Here is a 17,710-nt window from a genome sequence, read left to right on the forward strand (position 1 = left end):
GTGGGTTATTAAAACTCTCTTTCTCCTTCTTTTGACCTGAGTTCCCTCTCTTCAACGCTTCTCTTCCCCTCCTCCCAATCCCCCTCCCCCCAAATCAATCCTCTTCCCTAGGAATCTGGAGCCCTGACAACTGATAATCTTATTCACACTGAGGTTTTAAGGATTTAATAAGTGGACTCACTTCTGGGGAGGGTGGATTTAAAAAACAAAATCTGGGGAGGGCATTGCTTAATATAACACAGCATTTCTCAAAGGGGTTTCCACAGAATGCTATGTCCAAGGGCTAATGGTAGGTGGTCCACATTAAAGGGTCCATGGTCAAATGAGCTTGAAAAACTCAAGTTTAGGTGAAGTTTCAGACCCCTCACTATGCAACAGTGTGTTAGCAATTGATATGGGGGATGGGGCATGCAGGACCTTATGGAAGTTTCAGCTACATTATTTGTCACTATTTGCTTTCTTCTTGACTTCTTAACAGCATATCATGTGGGATGTGCTTATTCAAATGATTACACTCCTAATGATGAAGGAGATATCTTGAGGCAAAAAGCCTTTGTAGTGTTCCTGAAATCACACATATATGCAAGATCCTCTCCAACTTGGCCTCCTTCTTCCCCAAGTGATGTCAGACTCAACATGGAAACTATGGAGGATTTTGATATCAACCAACATACCTGGTTGATATTTCTGGCTCGATTTGCGTTTCCTTCATGGTTTGAGCTCATAGTTTCTGACCCAGGCTGGGACCCAAGGCAAGGGTGCCGGGGGCCAAAGAAAGGTGTGCAGGGTGATGGCCCCTGTCTAACAGTGTGAGCCTGGACAAGTTACCCCACACCCTCGTTTCTTCACCTGTAAAATGTGAGCAATGACGCTGCTTGCCACTCAAGAGTTGAGTGAGACAAAGTCGGTTCCAGTGCTCCGTGGGGACCACTTGGTGTGGAGGTGACACCTTTGGCTGCTTTCACAGGTACTGCCGTGAGGTTCAGCGGTCAGAGTTTCGGGCGGTACCGTCTTCCGGAATTTCAGAACGGGCACATACACTTCCGCCTGAAAACACTCCAGTCACAGGCAATTCTCCTGTTCAGCAATAAGACAGTGTGTCTCTCCCTGAAGGTAAGGAACTGCCACCCTGAGAGATTTCCTGGGGGCGTGCCAGGCTGGGGAGGTGGGGTGGCATGGGCGTGGCCAAGAAGGCAAACTTCCGCAAAGAAATCCTTGCGTGGTTTACCGTGATCCTGGGTGTGACTCTCGAAGGTCAGAACATGAGACTTTCTAGTTACAATGGCCAAACCACCCCACTTGGGGATGCATCATGTCCTAGTACAACGCTGGGCTGTTCTGTGGGATGACAGAGAGCCTCTGAAGATAGAGAGAGATGCATGAGGCCACCTAGACCTGGCTGATGCTTTTATCACTTTTGCTGAGTAACAGACCAATGTTCCCCCAAGATGGGTTGGACCTAGGGGGCGCTCAAGATGACAAACTCAGCATTAAGTACATCGAATCATATGGAGGAAAATGAATTTCCTTTCTAAGGGTCTTTCAGTCCTTCTGATTATATCTGTAGAAAGTCTCAGAGTGCCTGCCTGATTTTAACACCTCCATCACACATGTCCATCTCCCAAAGAGAAAGGAGATTTTGGCAGCTAGTTCGTGCTAAGTTGCTTCAGTTGTGTCTGACTCTTTGCAGCCCTATAGACTGTAGCCCAGCAGGCTCTGCTGTCCATGGGACTCTCCAGGCAAGAATACTAGAGTGGGGTGCCGTGACCTCTTCCAGGGAATCTTCCCTACCCAGGGATCAAACCCACGTCTCTTATGTCTCATGCATTGGCAGGCGGGTTCTTTATCTCTAGCACCATCTGGGAAGCCCCATTTAGAATTTTTAAAATATTTGTTTATTTTTACTGCCCTGGGTCATCATTGATGCGCACAGGCTTTCTCTAGTTGCGGTGAGTGGAGGCTACTATCTGGTTGTGGTGCTGGGGCTTCTCATTGTGGTGGCTTCTTGTGTTGCAGAGCATGGGCTCTAAGAACAAGGGCTCAGTAGTTGTGTTGCTCTGTGGTGTGTGGGATCGTCCCACAGCAGGGATCTGTGTCCCTTGCGTTGCAAGGCGGATTCTTCACCACTGGACCACCAGGGAAGCCCTAGTTAGAACTGAATTCATTTAGCAAATATTTATCAAGCATTACTATGCAACAGGCACTCTTCCAGGTGCTTGGGTCTTATCAGTGAAAAAGATTTAAAAAAAACCCTCTTAGAGTTTTCATCCTATGGTGAGAGAGTGACAGTAAACCTAGTAAATCAGAAAATTACAGAATTTGTCTAAATGTGATAAGTGTTTGAGGTTAAAAGAGAAGAAAAAAGGTTAAGGGGGATCAGGAATGTGGGAAGTTACAATTTTAAATAAGGTGGTTAGGGAAGGTTTCATTGAGGGTCTAGTTATGTAGACCTCTGGGGGAACAGCATTCTAGGTAGAGGGAACAGTCATTGGTAGGAGATTGCTTGGCATGTTTAAAACCAGCTCCAAAAAAAAAAAAAGAAAAAAAAAAAAAACCCAGCTCCGATGTCAATATGGCTTGAGTGAAGTGAGCAGGGGGGCAGTAGTAGCACAAGCTGAGGTCTGATGCATAATAAGATGAGATGAGATCATATCTATAAAAAGTTATCTGGCTATTTAAGAACATTGGGTTTTATTCTGAGTAATACAGGGGATGTTAAAGGTTTTGAGCAAAGAATTAAGATGTTTTGACATATGTGAAAAGGGTCCTCATGGCTACTGTGCTGAGAATAGACTTTAGAGGAACAAGGATGGAAGCGGAAAGACCCAGCCCAAAGGGAGTAATTCTGGTGAGAGATGATGGCAGTTTAGATCAGGGGAATGACTGTGGAACTGGGAAAAAAAGAGTTGAGATGCTGGAGATATTTTGAAGGCAAAGACAGCAGGACCCTGGAGGAGCTGAATGAGGGCTAGGAGAGAAAACAAGGAGTAAGATGTTGACCTGCAGCAACCAGAAGGAATGGAGTTGCTGCCAACAGACCTAGCCAAGGATATGGATAGAGTAGATTGGGGAAGCGGGGGTGACCAGGAGTTCCATCTTGGACACATGAGCTTGAGATAACTGTTAGACCTACTAGTGGAGCTGGACAAACAGAATCTAGTGAGAAAGTTCTGGGCTGGAGGTGAAGATCTGAGATTCTTCAACATACATATAGTATTCACAACCATGAGACTGGGAAGATCACCAAGGAGTGCAGGTTAAAATGAGGGTACATCAAGGATCTATCCTTGAGATACTCCATCACTGAGAAGTCAGGAGAAGAGGAGAATCCAATAAAGGAGAATTAAAAGATGCAACCAGTGATGCTGAAGGACAACAAACAGAGTATTATATCTGGGAAGCCAGATGAAGGGTTTGTATTAAGAAGGAAGCAGTGGGGCTTCCCTGGTGGCTCAGTGGTACAGAGTCCATGCAGGAGACATGGGTTCGGTCCCTGGTCTGGGGAAATCCCACATGCCTCAGAGCAACGAAGCCCATGCACCACAACTACTGAGCCAGTGTAGAGCCTGGGAGCCTCAACTACTGAACCCATGTGCCACAACTACTGAAGCCCGCACGCCCTAGAGCCCAGTGCTATGCAACCAGAGAAGTCGCTGCAGTGAGAAGCCCGACTGCTGAACCCATGTGTCACAGCTGCTGAAGCCCGCACGCCCTAGAGCCTAGTGCTACGCAACCAGAGAAGTCACTGAGTGAGAAGCCCGACTGCTGAACCCATGTGTCACAACTGCTGAAGCCCGCATGCCCTAGAGCCCAGTGCTACGCAACCAGAAAAGTCGCTGCAATGAGAAGCCCATGCACTACAACTCGAGAGTAGCCCTCACTCTCTGCAACTAGAGAACAACTGTGTACAGCAACGAAGACTCAGCACAGCCATAAATAAATAAATAAATAAATAAAATTACATATAAAAAGAGAAGGAAGCATTGAGTGATCAGCTCAGTCATATTCTGCTAAGAGGTCAAATAAGACACAAAGTGACATCAATCATTGGATTTGGCAACAAAGAGGACGCTGCATACTCTGACATCAGTGGTTTCTGTGTCATGATGTCACGGTGGGTAGGAGTGGATGTGTACTGCAAAGAGAAAGCAAATAAAGAAAGTGCAATCTGGCAAGAGATGTGGGTTCAATAAAACTTTTTTTTTTTTTTAAGATTAGAGCAGTAGGGACTTCCGTGGTGGTGCAGTGATAAAGACTCTATGCTCCCAAAACAGGGGACCCATGTTTGATCACTGGTCAGGGAACCAGATCCCACATGCCAGAGCTAAGATGTTCTTATGCCTCAACTAAAGATCCCACATGCTACAACAAAGGTCAAAGACCCTGCATGTCACAACTAAGATCTGGAAAATAAATAAATACATAAATATATATATTTCTAAAAGATTAGAGCAATAGCAGCATGTCTATATGATGCCTGGAATGATCCAGTAGAGAATGAACAAAGATATAGGGAGGAGAAGAGATAGTCAGTGGTCTCTTGTCCAATCTATAGGAGGTTAAGAAGGGTAGGGTGGGATCTAGTGCACGAATAGAGAGATTGGCTTTGGACAACATGGACAGATGTGATGGTGACTGTGCCTATAACTTCCCATCTGGTCGCTAAGAGTGAGGATGGGGAGAGAGGCATTAAGGGTCTAAGGAGAGAGAAGTTGTGAAAATAGTCATCTGGGAGAGCAAGGGGACTAAACAAGACAGTGAAAGTGTTAGTCGCTCTGTCTTGTCCAACTTTGCAAAACCATGGACTGTGGCTCATCTGGCTCCTCTGTCCATGGAATTCTCCAGGCAAGAATACTGGAGTGGGTGGCCATTCTCTTCTCCGGGAGATCTTCCCCACCCAGGGATCAAACCTGGGTCTCCCGCATTGCAGGCAGATTCTTTACTGTCTGAGCCAACAGGGAAGCCCAACCAAGACAGTACAATTGTACAATTGTTGGGTAGTACGAAGGACACATTTGAGACTCATGGCCATGAAATTAAAGGGAGACCGATAAGCAAAGGCTGTGTGTTACTCCGTAGCCACGTTCAGCTCCATAATACCTATACAGAGTAGAGGGAAAGTTGAGTTTTACCTGATTTGTGTATTTGCCAAGTGAGATCTACCAAGTTAGAAAGGGAAAATAATTTGTCTATGGACTTTTAAGCTTGATAAGGTGAGGAGTGAGGACATGACAGAAGGGAGAAACAGTGAAAAAATGGAGGGATCAATGGAGTTGTGGTCTTTGGTAAGTGAAAGCAGTGATTTAATAACAATGTTTTGTATAAGATGTACTTATAAAAAAATTTTTTTTAATTGAACAATAATGGCTTTACAGAATTTTGTGATTTCCTGTCATACATCAACAAGAACCACCCATAGGTACACCCATGTCCCTTCCCTCCCGGGCCTCCCTCCCATCTCCCTCCCCATCCCACTATTTAGCCTGTCACAGTGCCCATATTTAAGTTCCCTGAGTCACACAGCAAATTCTCATTGGCTATCTATTTTAGATAAAGTATTGTAATTTTCTATGTTATTCTCTCTATACATAAGATGTACTTATTTTTTACATTCTCTTTCCTCAATGGCAAGTTATATTGGTTTTCTATTTGCTGTAATAATATGAAACGTTCTTTTTAATAAAGATATGTGTAGTATTCAACCAGGGCAAAAATTGTCAAGATTGTGTACAAATGGCCAGCCTCTAGAAAACATTGGGTTAGACCTTCATATTTCACCCAGAGGAAGCTCTGCTTAATCCAGCTCTACTTAATAGTTTCACTTGTTGTTGTTGTTGCTCAGTTGCTAAGTTGTGTCCAACTCTTGGTGACCCCACGAACTGCAGCACACCACCCTTCCCTGTCCTTCACCATCTCCCAGAGTTTGCTCAGACTCATGTCCATTGAGTTGATGATGCCATCCAACCATCTCATCCTCTGCCATCCCCTTCTCCTCCTGCCTTCAATCTTCCCCAGCATCAGCATCTTTTCCAGTGAGTTGGCTCTTCACATCACGTGGCCAAAGAATCCACGCTTCAACTTCAGCATCGTCCTTCCAGTGAATATTCAGGGTTGATTTCCTTTAGGATTGACTGGTTTGACCTCCTTGCAGTCCAAGGGACTCTCAAGAGTCTTCTCTAGCACCACAGTCTGAAAGCATCAATCCTTCAGTGTTCAGCATTCTTTATGGTCCAGCTCTCACAGCCATACATGACTACTGGAAAAACTATAGCTTTGACTATATGAACCTTTGTCAGCTTGTGGATCCCCTGAAATCATCTTTAAGATCCACTTCAAGAACTGCTGAACTGTTGAATAAGGGAGTGAGGGTGAAAGGGAGGTTTTTGGTTTCCCTGAAGGCTTAGGAGAGTAGGACACTAGAGAGGCCTGTGAAGAAGACTCCAAAAGACAGGGTCCAGCGGGATGTCTCTGGGCCTCAGTTTCCTCATCTGTGAAATGGAGATGCCACCCCTGCCCAGGACATTCCATGGAGAACAGCAAGGGCCAAATGAGACCACAAATGGAAGTGCACCTTGAGGGGTTTTATGCTCTACGAATACAATATCTAAAAAAAAATACAGCCTTGAAAAATCACTACCCCTCTTACCTGTAAGAATACACTAACATTCTTTGCACTAGCAGCTTCTGAGCAAGGGTTTTTCTAAGCACTTCTTGGTTTTGCTGATGGTCATCTGGGTTTTCTTTACAGCTGGTCAACGGAGTGCTCCAGCTGGAATACCACTGCCCAGGTGGCTTCTATGGAAATCTTTCCTCCCGGTTGCACGTGAATGACCACGAGTGGCACTCTGTTCTGGTGGAGGAGATGGACACTTCCGTCCGCCTGTTGGTTGACAGTGCAAGAAGCACCTCCCTTGAGCTCCCAGAGAACTGCCAGGGTCTGAAGCCTGAACGAGACCTCTTTCTGGGTGGCCTCATCCACTCGCATTCTTCCCCAAATGTCTCCCAGGGCTTTGAAGGCTGCCTGGATGCTGTTGTGATCAACAGAGAGGTGCTGGAGCTGCTGGTCCATGGCAAGAAGGTGGCCGGTTTGCTGGAGAGGCGGGCCCTCACTGAGTGCTGCTTCCCCAGTGACCAGTGCGGCCGGAACCCATGTCTCAATGGTGGGAAGTGCTCACCGACTGGCGAGGCAGGTAAGGCTGTGGCTGACCCCGAGGCTTACCGCAGGAGCCTCTGCAGAGGACCCTGACATGCTGAACTAGCAATCATGGATCACTGTAGAGCTGACTGAGTATATTTCTCTAACGCAGCCCCTTGAGGGAGAGAGGGGAGAGGGAAGTAAAGCTCTGTTTTACTGCTCAAGAAACCACTGTGCTACAGAAGGGATACCTGGAAAGGTAAGGGAATTCAGCCAAGGTCACAGGGCTGAAGTTTGAGACAGGCTCAGGGTGCAGATCTCAGTGGAAATAATTCCTCCTTTTCCTTTACTGTCTGGTGAGTTGGGCTCAGCTAGGTTTATACTAGAGAAGGCAATGGCAACCCACTCCAGTACTCTTGCCTGGAAAATCCCATGGGTGGAGGAGCCTGGTGGGCTGCAGTCCATGGGGTTGCTAAGAGTCGGACATGACTGAGCGACTTCCCTTTCACTTTTCACTTTCATGCATTGGAGAAGGAAATGGCAACCCACTTCAGTGTTCTTGCCTGGAGAATCCCAGGGACGGGGGAGCCTGGTGGGCTGCCATCTATGGGGTCGCACAGAGTTGGACACGACTGAAGCGACTTAGCAGCAGCAGCATGTTTACACCAGGGGAGGCCAAGAGTCTTCTTTCTCCTTCAACAAGAACTATCTACTTTTTTTTTCTGGATGGGGGAAGGGGGTGAATGGGGACCTCCATATAGAAGGCTGAGGTCAACACATCCGTGTCATCATTGGTCCATGCTGTTTCTCTTTCTTACTGCCCTTTATACTCCACTGCCTTTTCCCTTCCCCAAACTCATAGGTAAACATTTAAAGTGTGTGGGGTTTTTTTTTTTTTTTTTTTTTTTTTTTTTTTTGCCATACTGCACAGTATATGGGATCTTGGTTTCCTGACCAGGGATCAAACCCTCACCCCTCAGTGGAAGCATGGAATCTTAACCACTGGACCACCAGGAGGTCCCTAAAGTTTTTAAAAGTGTCCTTTCAACATGCATGAACTATATTTCTCATGCTTGAATTTTTATACTCTTCCATCCACACTGCCACAAGTAATTCTTTATTCTAATTTATTTCTTTTAATTGGAGGATAATTTCTTTACAATGTTGCATTGGTTTCTGCCATACATCAACATGAATCAGCCATAGGCATATATATATGTCTCCTCCCTCTTGAACTTCCCTCCTACTATGTTTAATTTCAGCTCAATTTGCCAAGGTGTGCATGTGCCTACGTTTCCCCTCTCCACTTTCCTAGCAATGGACATCCCACTTCCATCAACAGGGCTGCACTGAACATCCTTCCATGTCATCTTATGAACCTACATGAGAACTTTCACACACACACACACACATGAAATTCACAAACCCAGAGTATACCAATACTTTGACTAAGTCAGGTCAGATTGCTGTCCAGCATGGCTGCAGCAGTCTGTGCTTCCACAGCAAGTGCATGGGGTTCCTAAGCACCTATATCCCGGTCAACACCTGGCACTCTCCCGTTTTCTAATGTTTGCCTGACTGATATTACTGTCATTTCTACCTGAGATATCCAAGGAGTCCATCACTTCTGTGTCCCCACTGCCATGAGTCTGAGCCCAGCCCTCACCACCTCTCATCTTCTCTTCTGCACCAGCCACCTCCTTGCTCTCCTGCTTCTGTCCCTCCACTAGCATCTTCCAGCAGGACACCAGAGCCATCCTTACACAGTGCAGATCTGAGCACATCACTGTCCTGCTCAGACCCTAGTGGCAGCTTCCCCTTGCTGTTCAGCTGCTGCTGCTGCTGCTAAGTCACTTCAGTCGTGTCTGACTCTGTGCGACCCCATAGATGGCAGGCTCCCCCGTCCCTGGGATTCTCCAGGCAAGAACACTGGAGTGGGTTGCCATCTCCTTCTCCAATGCATGAAAGTGAAAAGTGAAAGGGAAGTCACTCAGTCGTGTCCGACTCTTAGTGACCCCATGGACTGCAGCCCACCAGGCTCCTCCATCCATGGGATTCTCCAGGCACGAGCACTGGAGTGGGGTGCCATTTCCTTCTCCAGTGCATGAAAGTGAAAAGTGAAAGGGGAGTCGCTCAGTCGTGTTTGACTCTTAGCGACCCCATGGACTGCAGTCTTACCAGGCTCCGCCATCCATGGGATTTTTCCAGGCAAGAGTACTGGACTGGGGTGCCATTGATGGAGTCCCGATTTCTTACTCCTGCCTATGGCTCGCATGCACTGTACCCTTCACCTGCCGGCCCTCCTGCTCCCACTCTCCCCTCTGCTCCCTAGGCTCACCCCCGCCCTGGCCCCTGGTGATATGTCATGCTCTCTCCTCTGCATCTTTGCACACGTTCTCCTTTGCTTAAAGCATCTTCTTCTTTGCCACTCTATCTTTTTGCCTGGCTAATTTTTACTCATCCTTCAGGTCTGAACTAAAATACCACCTCCTCCAGGAAACCTCCCCTGGTCCCTAGTTTAGGCTAGTTTCCTCCCCTAACACTTCCTTTCAATAAAATGAGTTTTTATAATAATTACTAATATACTGATATGATATATAACTGTCTCAGTTTGATCCCCCCCACAGTTGCCATTTGCTTGTGGTGTAACTCTGAGCCAATGTCATACATTCCCAGGCCTCGCTTCCTGGCCAGCCATCAACTTCCACCTGTCCCCAGGCGCAAGGACAATAATAATAACTAATGATGAGGACCATAACAGCAACCAATCTCAGAGCCAATGGGTGGGTCAGATGAGCTAATACTTGAAGACACTTAGAACAGTGACTACACTGAATAGCATTGTCTAGGATGACAATGATGATACCCATTAGTATCTGTTAGATGACTGTTCCCTGTAGGCTGTAAGTTGTTTAAGGGCAGGAATCAAGTCTTCTTGCCCAGCTGAGCACCACTGCCCAACACGGAGCATGTGGCAGAGGGGAGCACTCAGTAGCTAAGTGTGGACCCCGGGATCTGCAAACACTCAAGGTCCCCCTCCATCCTGGAGGCTCTGTCCACCCGCAGTCACCAGACCACGAGGCCAGTGTGTCCTCTCACCTCCTTGTCCTTTCCTCCCAGGATATGTCTGCGTGTGCCGCCCACAATTTTCCGGGAGGCACTGCGAACAAAGAAAGGAGAACTGCACCTCAACTCCCTGCCTGGAAGGTGGAACTTGCATCTCCTCGCCCGAGGGAGCCCCCTGTGTCTGCCCTTACCCGTACACAGGAGACAGGTGAGCACAGGAGAGGCCCCCAGCTGTGGGCTCCTCTCCCTGAGGTTGGCAGCACCTCTGCCCTCTGAGCCCTAAAGAGGCCAGTGGGCAGCCAGGGGCCGAGTAATCCAGCGACCTGGCCTTGTGGCCTTTTCCAGGGGTCAGGCCTTCTTCCTCCCACCACCTGCATCAGGAACACCCCATGAGGGGAGGCACTTGCTATTCAGACAGACCGCCCAAGCCCTCTGCTGAACCCAGTGGACTGGACTCGCCAGGCTGGGGTCCAGGAATCTACATACCAGCTCCTCAGGCATTTCTGGTCTTTGCTGAAGTCTGAAAATGCTCAAGTTCTTATTCTCTTGCTCTGGCCCCTGACTTTTCAGAAAGTGGCCTGGGGGCAATGATTCCCCTCGGGACAGGCTCCACTGTGGACTCATGCCCCACCACTAGCTACCTGTGCCTTGTGTAATGCTGCCCTGGGGTTGCCAGGGAAGGAGAGTCACCCACGATAAGCCTAGACACAAAGAGGCTTCTGGCAATTCACTGGTTTTATGAATTCCCAACTTGGAAACCTTTAAAAATCATGAGGGAGACATGAAAAATAAAAATTCCTGGAACAATTAAATTGGAATCTCCAAGGAAGGAGGCCTGAGATTCTATTTATAACACACTCTCAAGGGACCCTCCACCCTGCTGTCAGTGTATATGTAAGAGATCCAGTGGTGTGGTCCACCCACCCATTTTACAGGTGGGGAAACAGACCCAGAGAAGGAAAGGGCTTCTCCAAGATTCCCCCATATGTTTATCTTAAAGTCCTTTCTCTCAGCACCCGGTCAGGGAGCTAAGATCCCACATGCCATGGGGCAACTAAACTCACGGGCTGCAACTACTAAGCCTGAGTGCTTCAGAGCCCACCTGCTACAACTAGAGAATCTGTGAACTGCAAAGAAAGCTCCTGCATGCAGCAACTAAGACTCAAGAAAGCCAAATAAATAATAAATAAAGAGGGGACACGGAAAGGCCTATACAGTGACTGCATCCTCTACTTCTCTGTCCCTGCAGGTGTGAAATGGAGGCCAGGGGCTGCTCAGAAGGACACTGCCTCGTCACCCCTGAGATCACAAGGGGGGACTGGGGACAGCAGGAGATTCTGATCATCATAGTGGCCCTGCTGGTCATCGTCGTCATCTCCACGGTGCTTCTCTTCTACTGCCGCCGTTGCAAGTCACACAAGCCCGTGGCCATGGAGGACCCAGATCTCCTGGCCAGGAGTGTGGGTGTTGACACCCAAGCCACACCTGCCATTGAGCTCAACCCCCTGAGCACCAGCTCCTGCAACAACCTGAACCAAATGGAGCCAGGCAAGACCTCGGCTCCAAATGAACTTGTCACTTTCGGACCCAGCTCTAAGCAACGGCCCATGGTCTGCAGCGTTCCTCCCAGACTCCCGCCAGCTGCGGTCTCTTCCCACCCTGACAACGAGGCCATCATTAAGAGGAGATGGTCAGGCGAGGAGATGGGTCAGTATAGCCATAGGCTGTTAGCCTCTGGGATCGATGGGACAGGGCAGTAGATGGAAACACTCCATTATCTGAGACATGACAGTTTTCAGCCACCATCCAGTCCACGAAGGGATGTGGTCAAGGTCAGGGTGCACTAGTGGGCTGGACCAGACTCCAGGCCTCTGGACTCAAGAGTCTATGCCTCGTTCCACTGAACTGTGATGCACTCGTCTAAATTCCAAGTCACTCCCCAGGACTGACGTCCATGGCAGAAACCCACAGACCCTGGATGGGGGTGGGGAGGACCCATGGGGTTAAAAGGGAGCTTCTATATATATTTACTTGGGTTTCCCTGATGGCTCAGCTGGTAAAGAATCCACCTTCAATGCAGGAGACCTGGGTTTGATCCCTGGGTTGGGAAGACTACCTAGAGAAGGGAAAAGCTACCCACTCCAGTATTCTAGCCTGGAGAATTCCATGGACTGTATAGTTCATGGGGTTGCAAAGAGTTGGACACAATTGAGTGACTTTAACTCACTTACATGTATATTTACACTTTTCTGAAAAGGGAGAGTGAGAGGCAGTTGTCTAGTTGGCTAGCCACCCAGTCTAGAGGTACAGCAGCCTTGGGCCAGACCTGGCTCACCCTGAGGAGGGATCTTCACCCTCCTCTCATCTTCAGCTCAACAGGAGGTGAATTTGTAAAGTACTTTATGTTTCCAGACTTACTTACTAATAGTTCAACAGTTATTGGCATTAACTGTCTGCCATTAGGGTAACTGGGACCCATATAGACACAGTGACTTGTTGTAACTCTCCCAACTCTTCAGGGATAGAGGTAGGACCAGGGATAGAGGTAGGACCAAGGATGCCTGATCACCAAGCTTCCAAGCCACGTCTCATGTAATCACTCCCTGTGATAGACACCATCACATCTCCTAGTCCAAAAGACATGTTTGTTTCCTTCAATTAAGGAGACAAAACTCACCAGTAGGATTTTGATGGAGCTGCTGTCTCCAGGAATGGGAGTTGGCTGCATGGAGCCATTCAGATTCTTCCCTTATTCACTGACCCTTGAAGCAGTGGCACAGATTTGCAAAATGGGCTGGCTTTGAGTTAAACCTCTGGCTTTCAACTTGGCCCCACTGGATTCTAGATATTAATTTAAGCTGCCAGAGACAACACACACAGATGGGCCGCATACCCACTGACTCCTTGGCTCTTCCCTGCCACATGCTAAGTCATGTACATTAGCTCTAAGGCCAGCTGGAACCTTCACCTGGGAAACTCAGAGCTCACCCTATCATGTGTTCCCTTTCAGTATACCCAGGCGGAGCCACGGTCTGGCCCCCAACTTACTCCAGGAAGGAGCGCTGGGAGTACCCCCACTCCGAAGTCACCCCTGGCCCTCTGTCACCGTCGCCTCACTGCCACCAGAACCCAGCCGTGATGCCAGACCCCAGTGGCCTCTACGGGGGCTTCCCCTTCCCACTGGAGCTGGAAAACAAGCGAGCACCTCTCCCACCCCGTTACAGCAACCAGAACCTGGAAGATCTGATCCCCCCGCGGCCCCCCAGTCCCCGGGAGCACCTGCCGGCTCCCTGTCTCAATGAGTACACAGCCATCAGCTACTACCACTCGCAGTTCCAGCAGGGAGGGGGAGGGCCCTGCCTGGCAGAAGGGGGCTACAAGGGGGTGAGCATGCGCCTCAGCCGGGCTGGACCCTCTTACGCCGACTGTGAGGTAGGGGGTGGGCACCCCCTGGGCCGGGGCCAGCCCCAGGCCCCCCCCAACTATGAGGGCTCTGACATGGTGGAGAGTGATTACGGGAGCTGTGAGGAGGTCATGTTCTAGCTATCCTCAGAGGGAGGCAGGCAGGAGGCTGAGGACCCGACACCTCCCCTCCGACTGGTGGGGTGTGAATTGAGCATGGTTGGGAAAGAGGGAGGGAAGCCCCCATACCCAGTCCAAGCTGCCAAATCTTGAAATGTGCTCTTGCAGACCCCAGCTGGTCCCTGAGGATGGAGGGAAGCTGAGGGTAGAGCTCCAGACACAGCACCAGGGCCCCCAGCAGAAAGGGGGTGCCCAGAGCTGTTACCCTGGAAACCCAGGAAAAACTGACTCCTGGGATAGGCAAGAGGTGGTGGGACCCCCTGATGGTCCCCAGGGATTCAGAGCCTGAACTAGTAGGCTGACCCTGAAGGGCACCCTCTTAGACTTGCCCACAGCTGTGCTCTGCAGGCCATGGCGGGCCTGTGCCTCACAGGCAAGTGCCACACCTGCTGTAGAGACAAGGCCCAAGGTCACAAGCCCTGCGGGGCAACAGAGGCTCTCCAAGGGGCTGAGAGGTGAGCAGCAGGTGAGCAGCTACCACATGCCACCTGTGCACCCTGCCTGCCAGGCATCGGAGGTAAGCTGATGAGCCTCGGTGACGAAGGTTCCCCAGGGGCATCACTTGGCTTCAGTCTTCTGGTGGTCCCACTCCTCTAATCTAACTCCAAGCACCTTGTCCCTCCTTTTCTAAGTCATGTGACTTTCTACCAGCCAGGGCCTGCCAGGATCTGTGCAGCCCTGAACCATCTTTGTTAAAGAATTCAGACCTCATGAAACTCTGGGCTCTTCAGCCCAAGTTTCGCAAGCACTTTGGGCCAAAGGCAAGAAGGGCACGATTCTTCATTTTCAAAATAATTCTTAGGCACTTTTCAACCTTGCTGTCTGGATGAGCTGCCCCATAGGGACTCAATGTCCTCCCTAGACACAAGGAAGTCAACTCTTGCGCAGGGAAGGGTGGCAGCAGGGAGTCAGACACCAGGAGGGTCCTCTCCTGCCCCTCTGTCTCAGAGACCTGCCAATCCAAGTATTACCTGCAGTGACTCAACCCTATGCATGGAGGGTCAGTGTGGGCGCATGTCTGCACACATGGGCGTCCATGTATAGTACGTGTGCACACGTGCAGAATGTATGTAGCCAGGAGTGAGAGGGACCAGAGCTTCTGGTGGCCTGGCCACTCCTTCCCCTGCCACTCTGGTCCACTGCTTCTTCATGTGTGTTGTTTAGGGAGACAAAAGAAAAAAGGAAGAGAAATGGTGACTCTTACCCACAAGGCTGCTGCTTACAGCTAGAGGGAGCTGTGTGGGTGAAAGTGTGTCTGTGTGTGTGGTTCACGGCTGTGCGGGCGACTGTGAGCGTGAATGATGGGGTGCCTGGTTTCATTCCTCATCTGTTGTTTTTTTAACAATAAAATATCTTTTTTACTGTTATTTTCTTTGTCACCTAGGCTGTTTGGGATTGGGTCAGGGGAAGGTCACAGGGGTCTACTGGCCATTCCAAGCTAAGGTTCATGGAGTCTGGGGTTGGAAGGGACCCCACAGGTCACTAAGCACCATGATTCCCTTGCAAAACAGCTAACCTGCAGATCCCTGAGTTCCACCCATACATACAAAATCAGAACCTCTGGGGTGGGGCTTAGGACACTGTTTGGAAAACTGCCTCTAGTTCTGACACAGCGGGGCACAGTGATTGGACAGGTCTGCTAAGGAGCGAGTAAATGAAAGGCCCAGGACAAGACTTTAGGACTGCTGACCTCTGGCCAGCACCCTTGGCACCACATCGCAGTGGCCAGGCTGAGGGGGCTTAACATCACAGGTCTTGGGAGGCCAGTTCCCGGAGGCCCAGAGTCACCTGTGGCCACAGCTCCATAGCTCACATTGAGGCCCAGCTGGATGTGAATGTCGCCAGGCAACCTGGTCCGTGCAGGGCTTGCTGGTCCATCACTGAGACTGGAGGGTCTGGTCCCTGCTGTCCAGCTCCCAATGCAGGTAGGCAGAGAAGGCATGCGCGTGGGTGGTACCACAGCTGACAGAGGCTCAGGGGTCAAATGGGCTCGGTTCCAAACCAGCTCTGCCACACCATAACGTGGCCTCAGGCAGGTATGACCGGGCCTCTCACTGGTCAGTAAAATGAAGAGTAAATAATACCCCTATTCCGAGAGAGAAGTTCAAAGAGCTGATAGCAGCATAAACAATAAATGGTGACCCTTATGCTAGGGAACAATGCCAGGTATAGTATGCAGATAGGATCAGCTTATCAGCTCGGTGCAGGAAACCACAAAGAATCTAGTCCAGCGGCGCCCAAAGTTCTGTTGCTTTTTGATTTTACTTTGATGATTTTGATCCTGATAAAATGACACCTGTTCTGTTGTTTACTTAATATTTTTCTTTTAGTGTATTTAGATTTTAAAAAATATTTTTATTTACCTTAGAAGGATAGGGCTTCCCTTGAGGTTCAGCTGATAAAGAATCTGCCTGTAGTGTGGGAGACCTGGGTTCGATCCCTGGGTTGGGAAGATCCCCTGGAGAAGGGAAAGGCTACCCACTCCAATATTCTGGCCTGGAGAATTCCATGGACTGCATAAGCGTTGGACATGACTGAGGGGCTTTCATTTTCACTTTCGGACTTTCCTTGTGACTCAGCCAGGAAGAAGTCTGCCTGCAATTCAGGCAACCTGGGTTCAATCCCTAGGGTAGGAAGATCCCCGCGGAGAAGGAAATGGCAATCCACTCCAGTATTCTTGCCTGGAAAATCCCATGGACAGAGGAGTCTGGCAGGCTACAGTTCATGGGGTATCAAAGAATGGGACACAACTGAGCGATTTCACTTCTCACTCTCTAAAAGGATAATATCCATAGACGAAAAGAAGTGAAAGTTACTAATTTTTCTAGCGCCACATGAAAACACATAAACATTCCGGTTTTCAAAATGACTGTCCAGGGTCCCCTAAATCACCTCTGTCTGGGAAACACAGATCCAGTTCATCATCATTCCCAATGCTCCTCACCCTGAGGCCTGCAGAGGAGAAGGGGTGGATCTGAAGTCCCACAGGTAGCACTTCACAGTAGTGAGACCATTTTCAGGTCTGATCCCAGACTGGGGGGTCTCCCTAGAAAACTCCTTGCTCTTCTCATAGAGAGCCTTTCCCTACCCGGCCCACCTCTCTCCCCACCAGGTCCCTCCTTCCCTTTGTCTCCTGCGCCTGCACATTCGCAGATCAGCCACTAGAGGGCTCTCTGGGATCAAGATACAGAGCTGTGGCAGCCCCAAACGTGTCTCGGGGAAATCCTCAAGCCACTGGGGTTCTGACTCAAAACGTCCTGAGTCTGACACAGCGTGACAGTGGCATAGAAAGGCAGAGACCCAGGCAAGACCCACCTGACTTGACCCAGGTGAAAACACAGGTCACCACAATCATCCTCACCATCACCTCTTACTGGCACTTGCTATATGACAGGTGTTGTACAAACGCTTGGCATGTCTTATCTCATTTAATCCTCATCAAGCTCATGGTGTGGTGAGCTTTATTTTATTGGGCTCCAAAATCACTGTGGATGGTGACTACAGCCATGAAATTAAAAGACGCTTGCTCCTTGGAAGAAAAGCTACTGACAAACCTAGACAGTGTATTAAAAAGCAGAATCACTTTGCTGACAAAGTTCTGTCCAGTTAAAGCTATAATTTTTCCTGTAGTCATGTACAGATGTGAAATGGGATCATAAAGAAGGCTGAGCGCTGAAGAATTGATGCTTTCAAACTGTGGTGCTGGAGAAGATTCTTGAGAGTCTCTTAAACTGCAAGATCAGATCAGCCAATCCTAAAGGAACTCAACCCTAAATACTCACTGGAAGGACTGATGCTGAAGCTGAAGCTTCAATACTCTGGCCACCTGATACGAAGAGCCAACTCATTGGAAAAGACCCTGAAGCTGGGAAAGATTGAAGACAGGAGGAGAAGGGGACGACAGAGGATGAGATGGTTGGATAGCAT

General features: G+C 49.1%; 1 protein-coding gene across 2 annotated transcripts in view; it reads left to right on the forward strand.

Annotated features, from left to right (window-relative positions):
- The window catches only part of FAT2 (FAT atypical cadherin 2), an 84,931-nt gene extending 69,781 nt beyond the window's left edge, over positions 1 to 15,150 (forward strand). For both annotated transcript variants that reach the window (XM_005683192.3, XM_018050131.1), the window contains exons 20-24: positions 968 to 1,113; positions 6,749 to 7,190; positions 10,256 to 10,409; positions 11,451 to 11,908; positions 13,212 to 15,150. In XM_005683192.3, coding sequence (XP_005683249.2) covers positions 968 to 1,113; positions 6,749 to 7,190; positions 10,256 to 10,409; positions 11,451 to 11,908; positions 13,212 to 13,744 — 1,733 coding nt within the window. In that variant the 3' untranslated portion in view covers positions 13,745 to 15,150. The remainder of the gene's footprint in view (positions 1 to 967; positions 1,114 to 6,748; positions 7,191 to 10,255; positions 10,410 to 11,450; positions 11,909 to 13,211) is intronic.

Source organism: Capra hircus, chromosome 7 (genome assembly GCF_001704415.2).
Source record: "Capra hircus breed San Clemente chromosome 7, ASM170441v1, whole genome shotgun sequence".
Lineage (NCBI taxonomy): Eukaryota > Metazoa > Chordata > Mammalia > Artiodactyla > Bovidae > Capra > Capra hircus.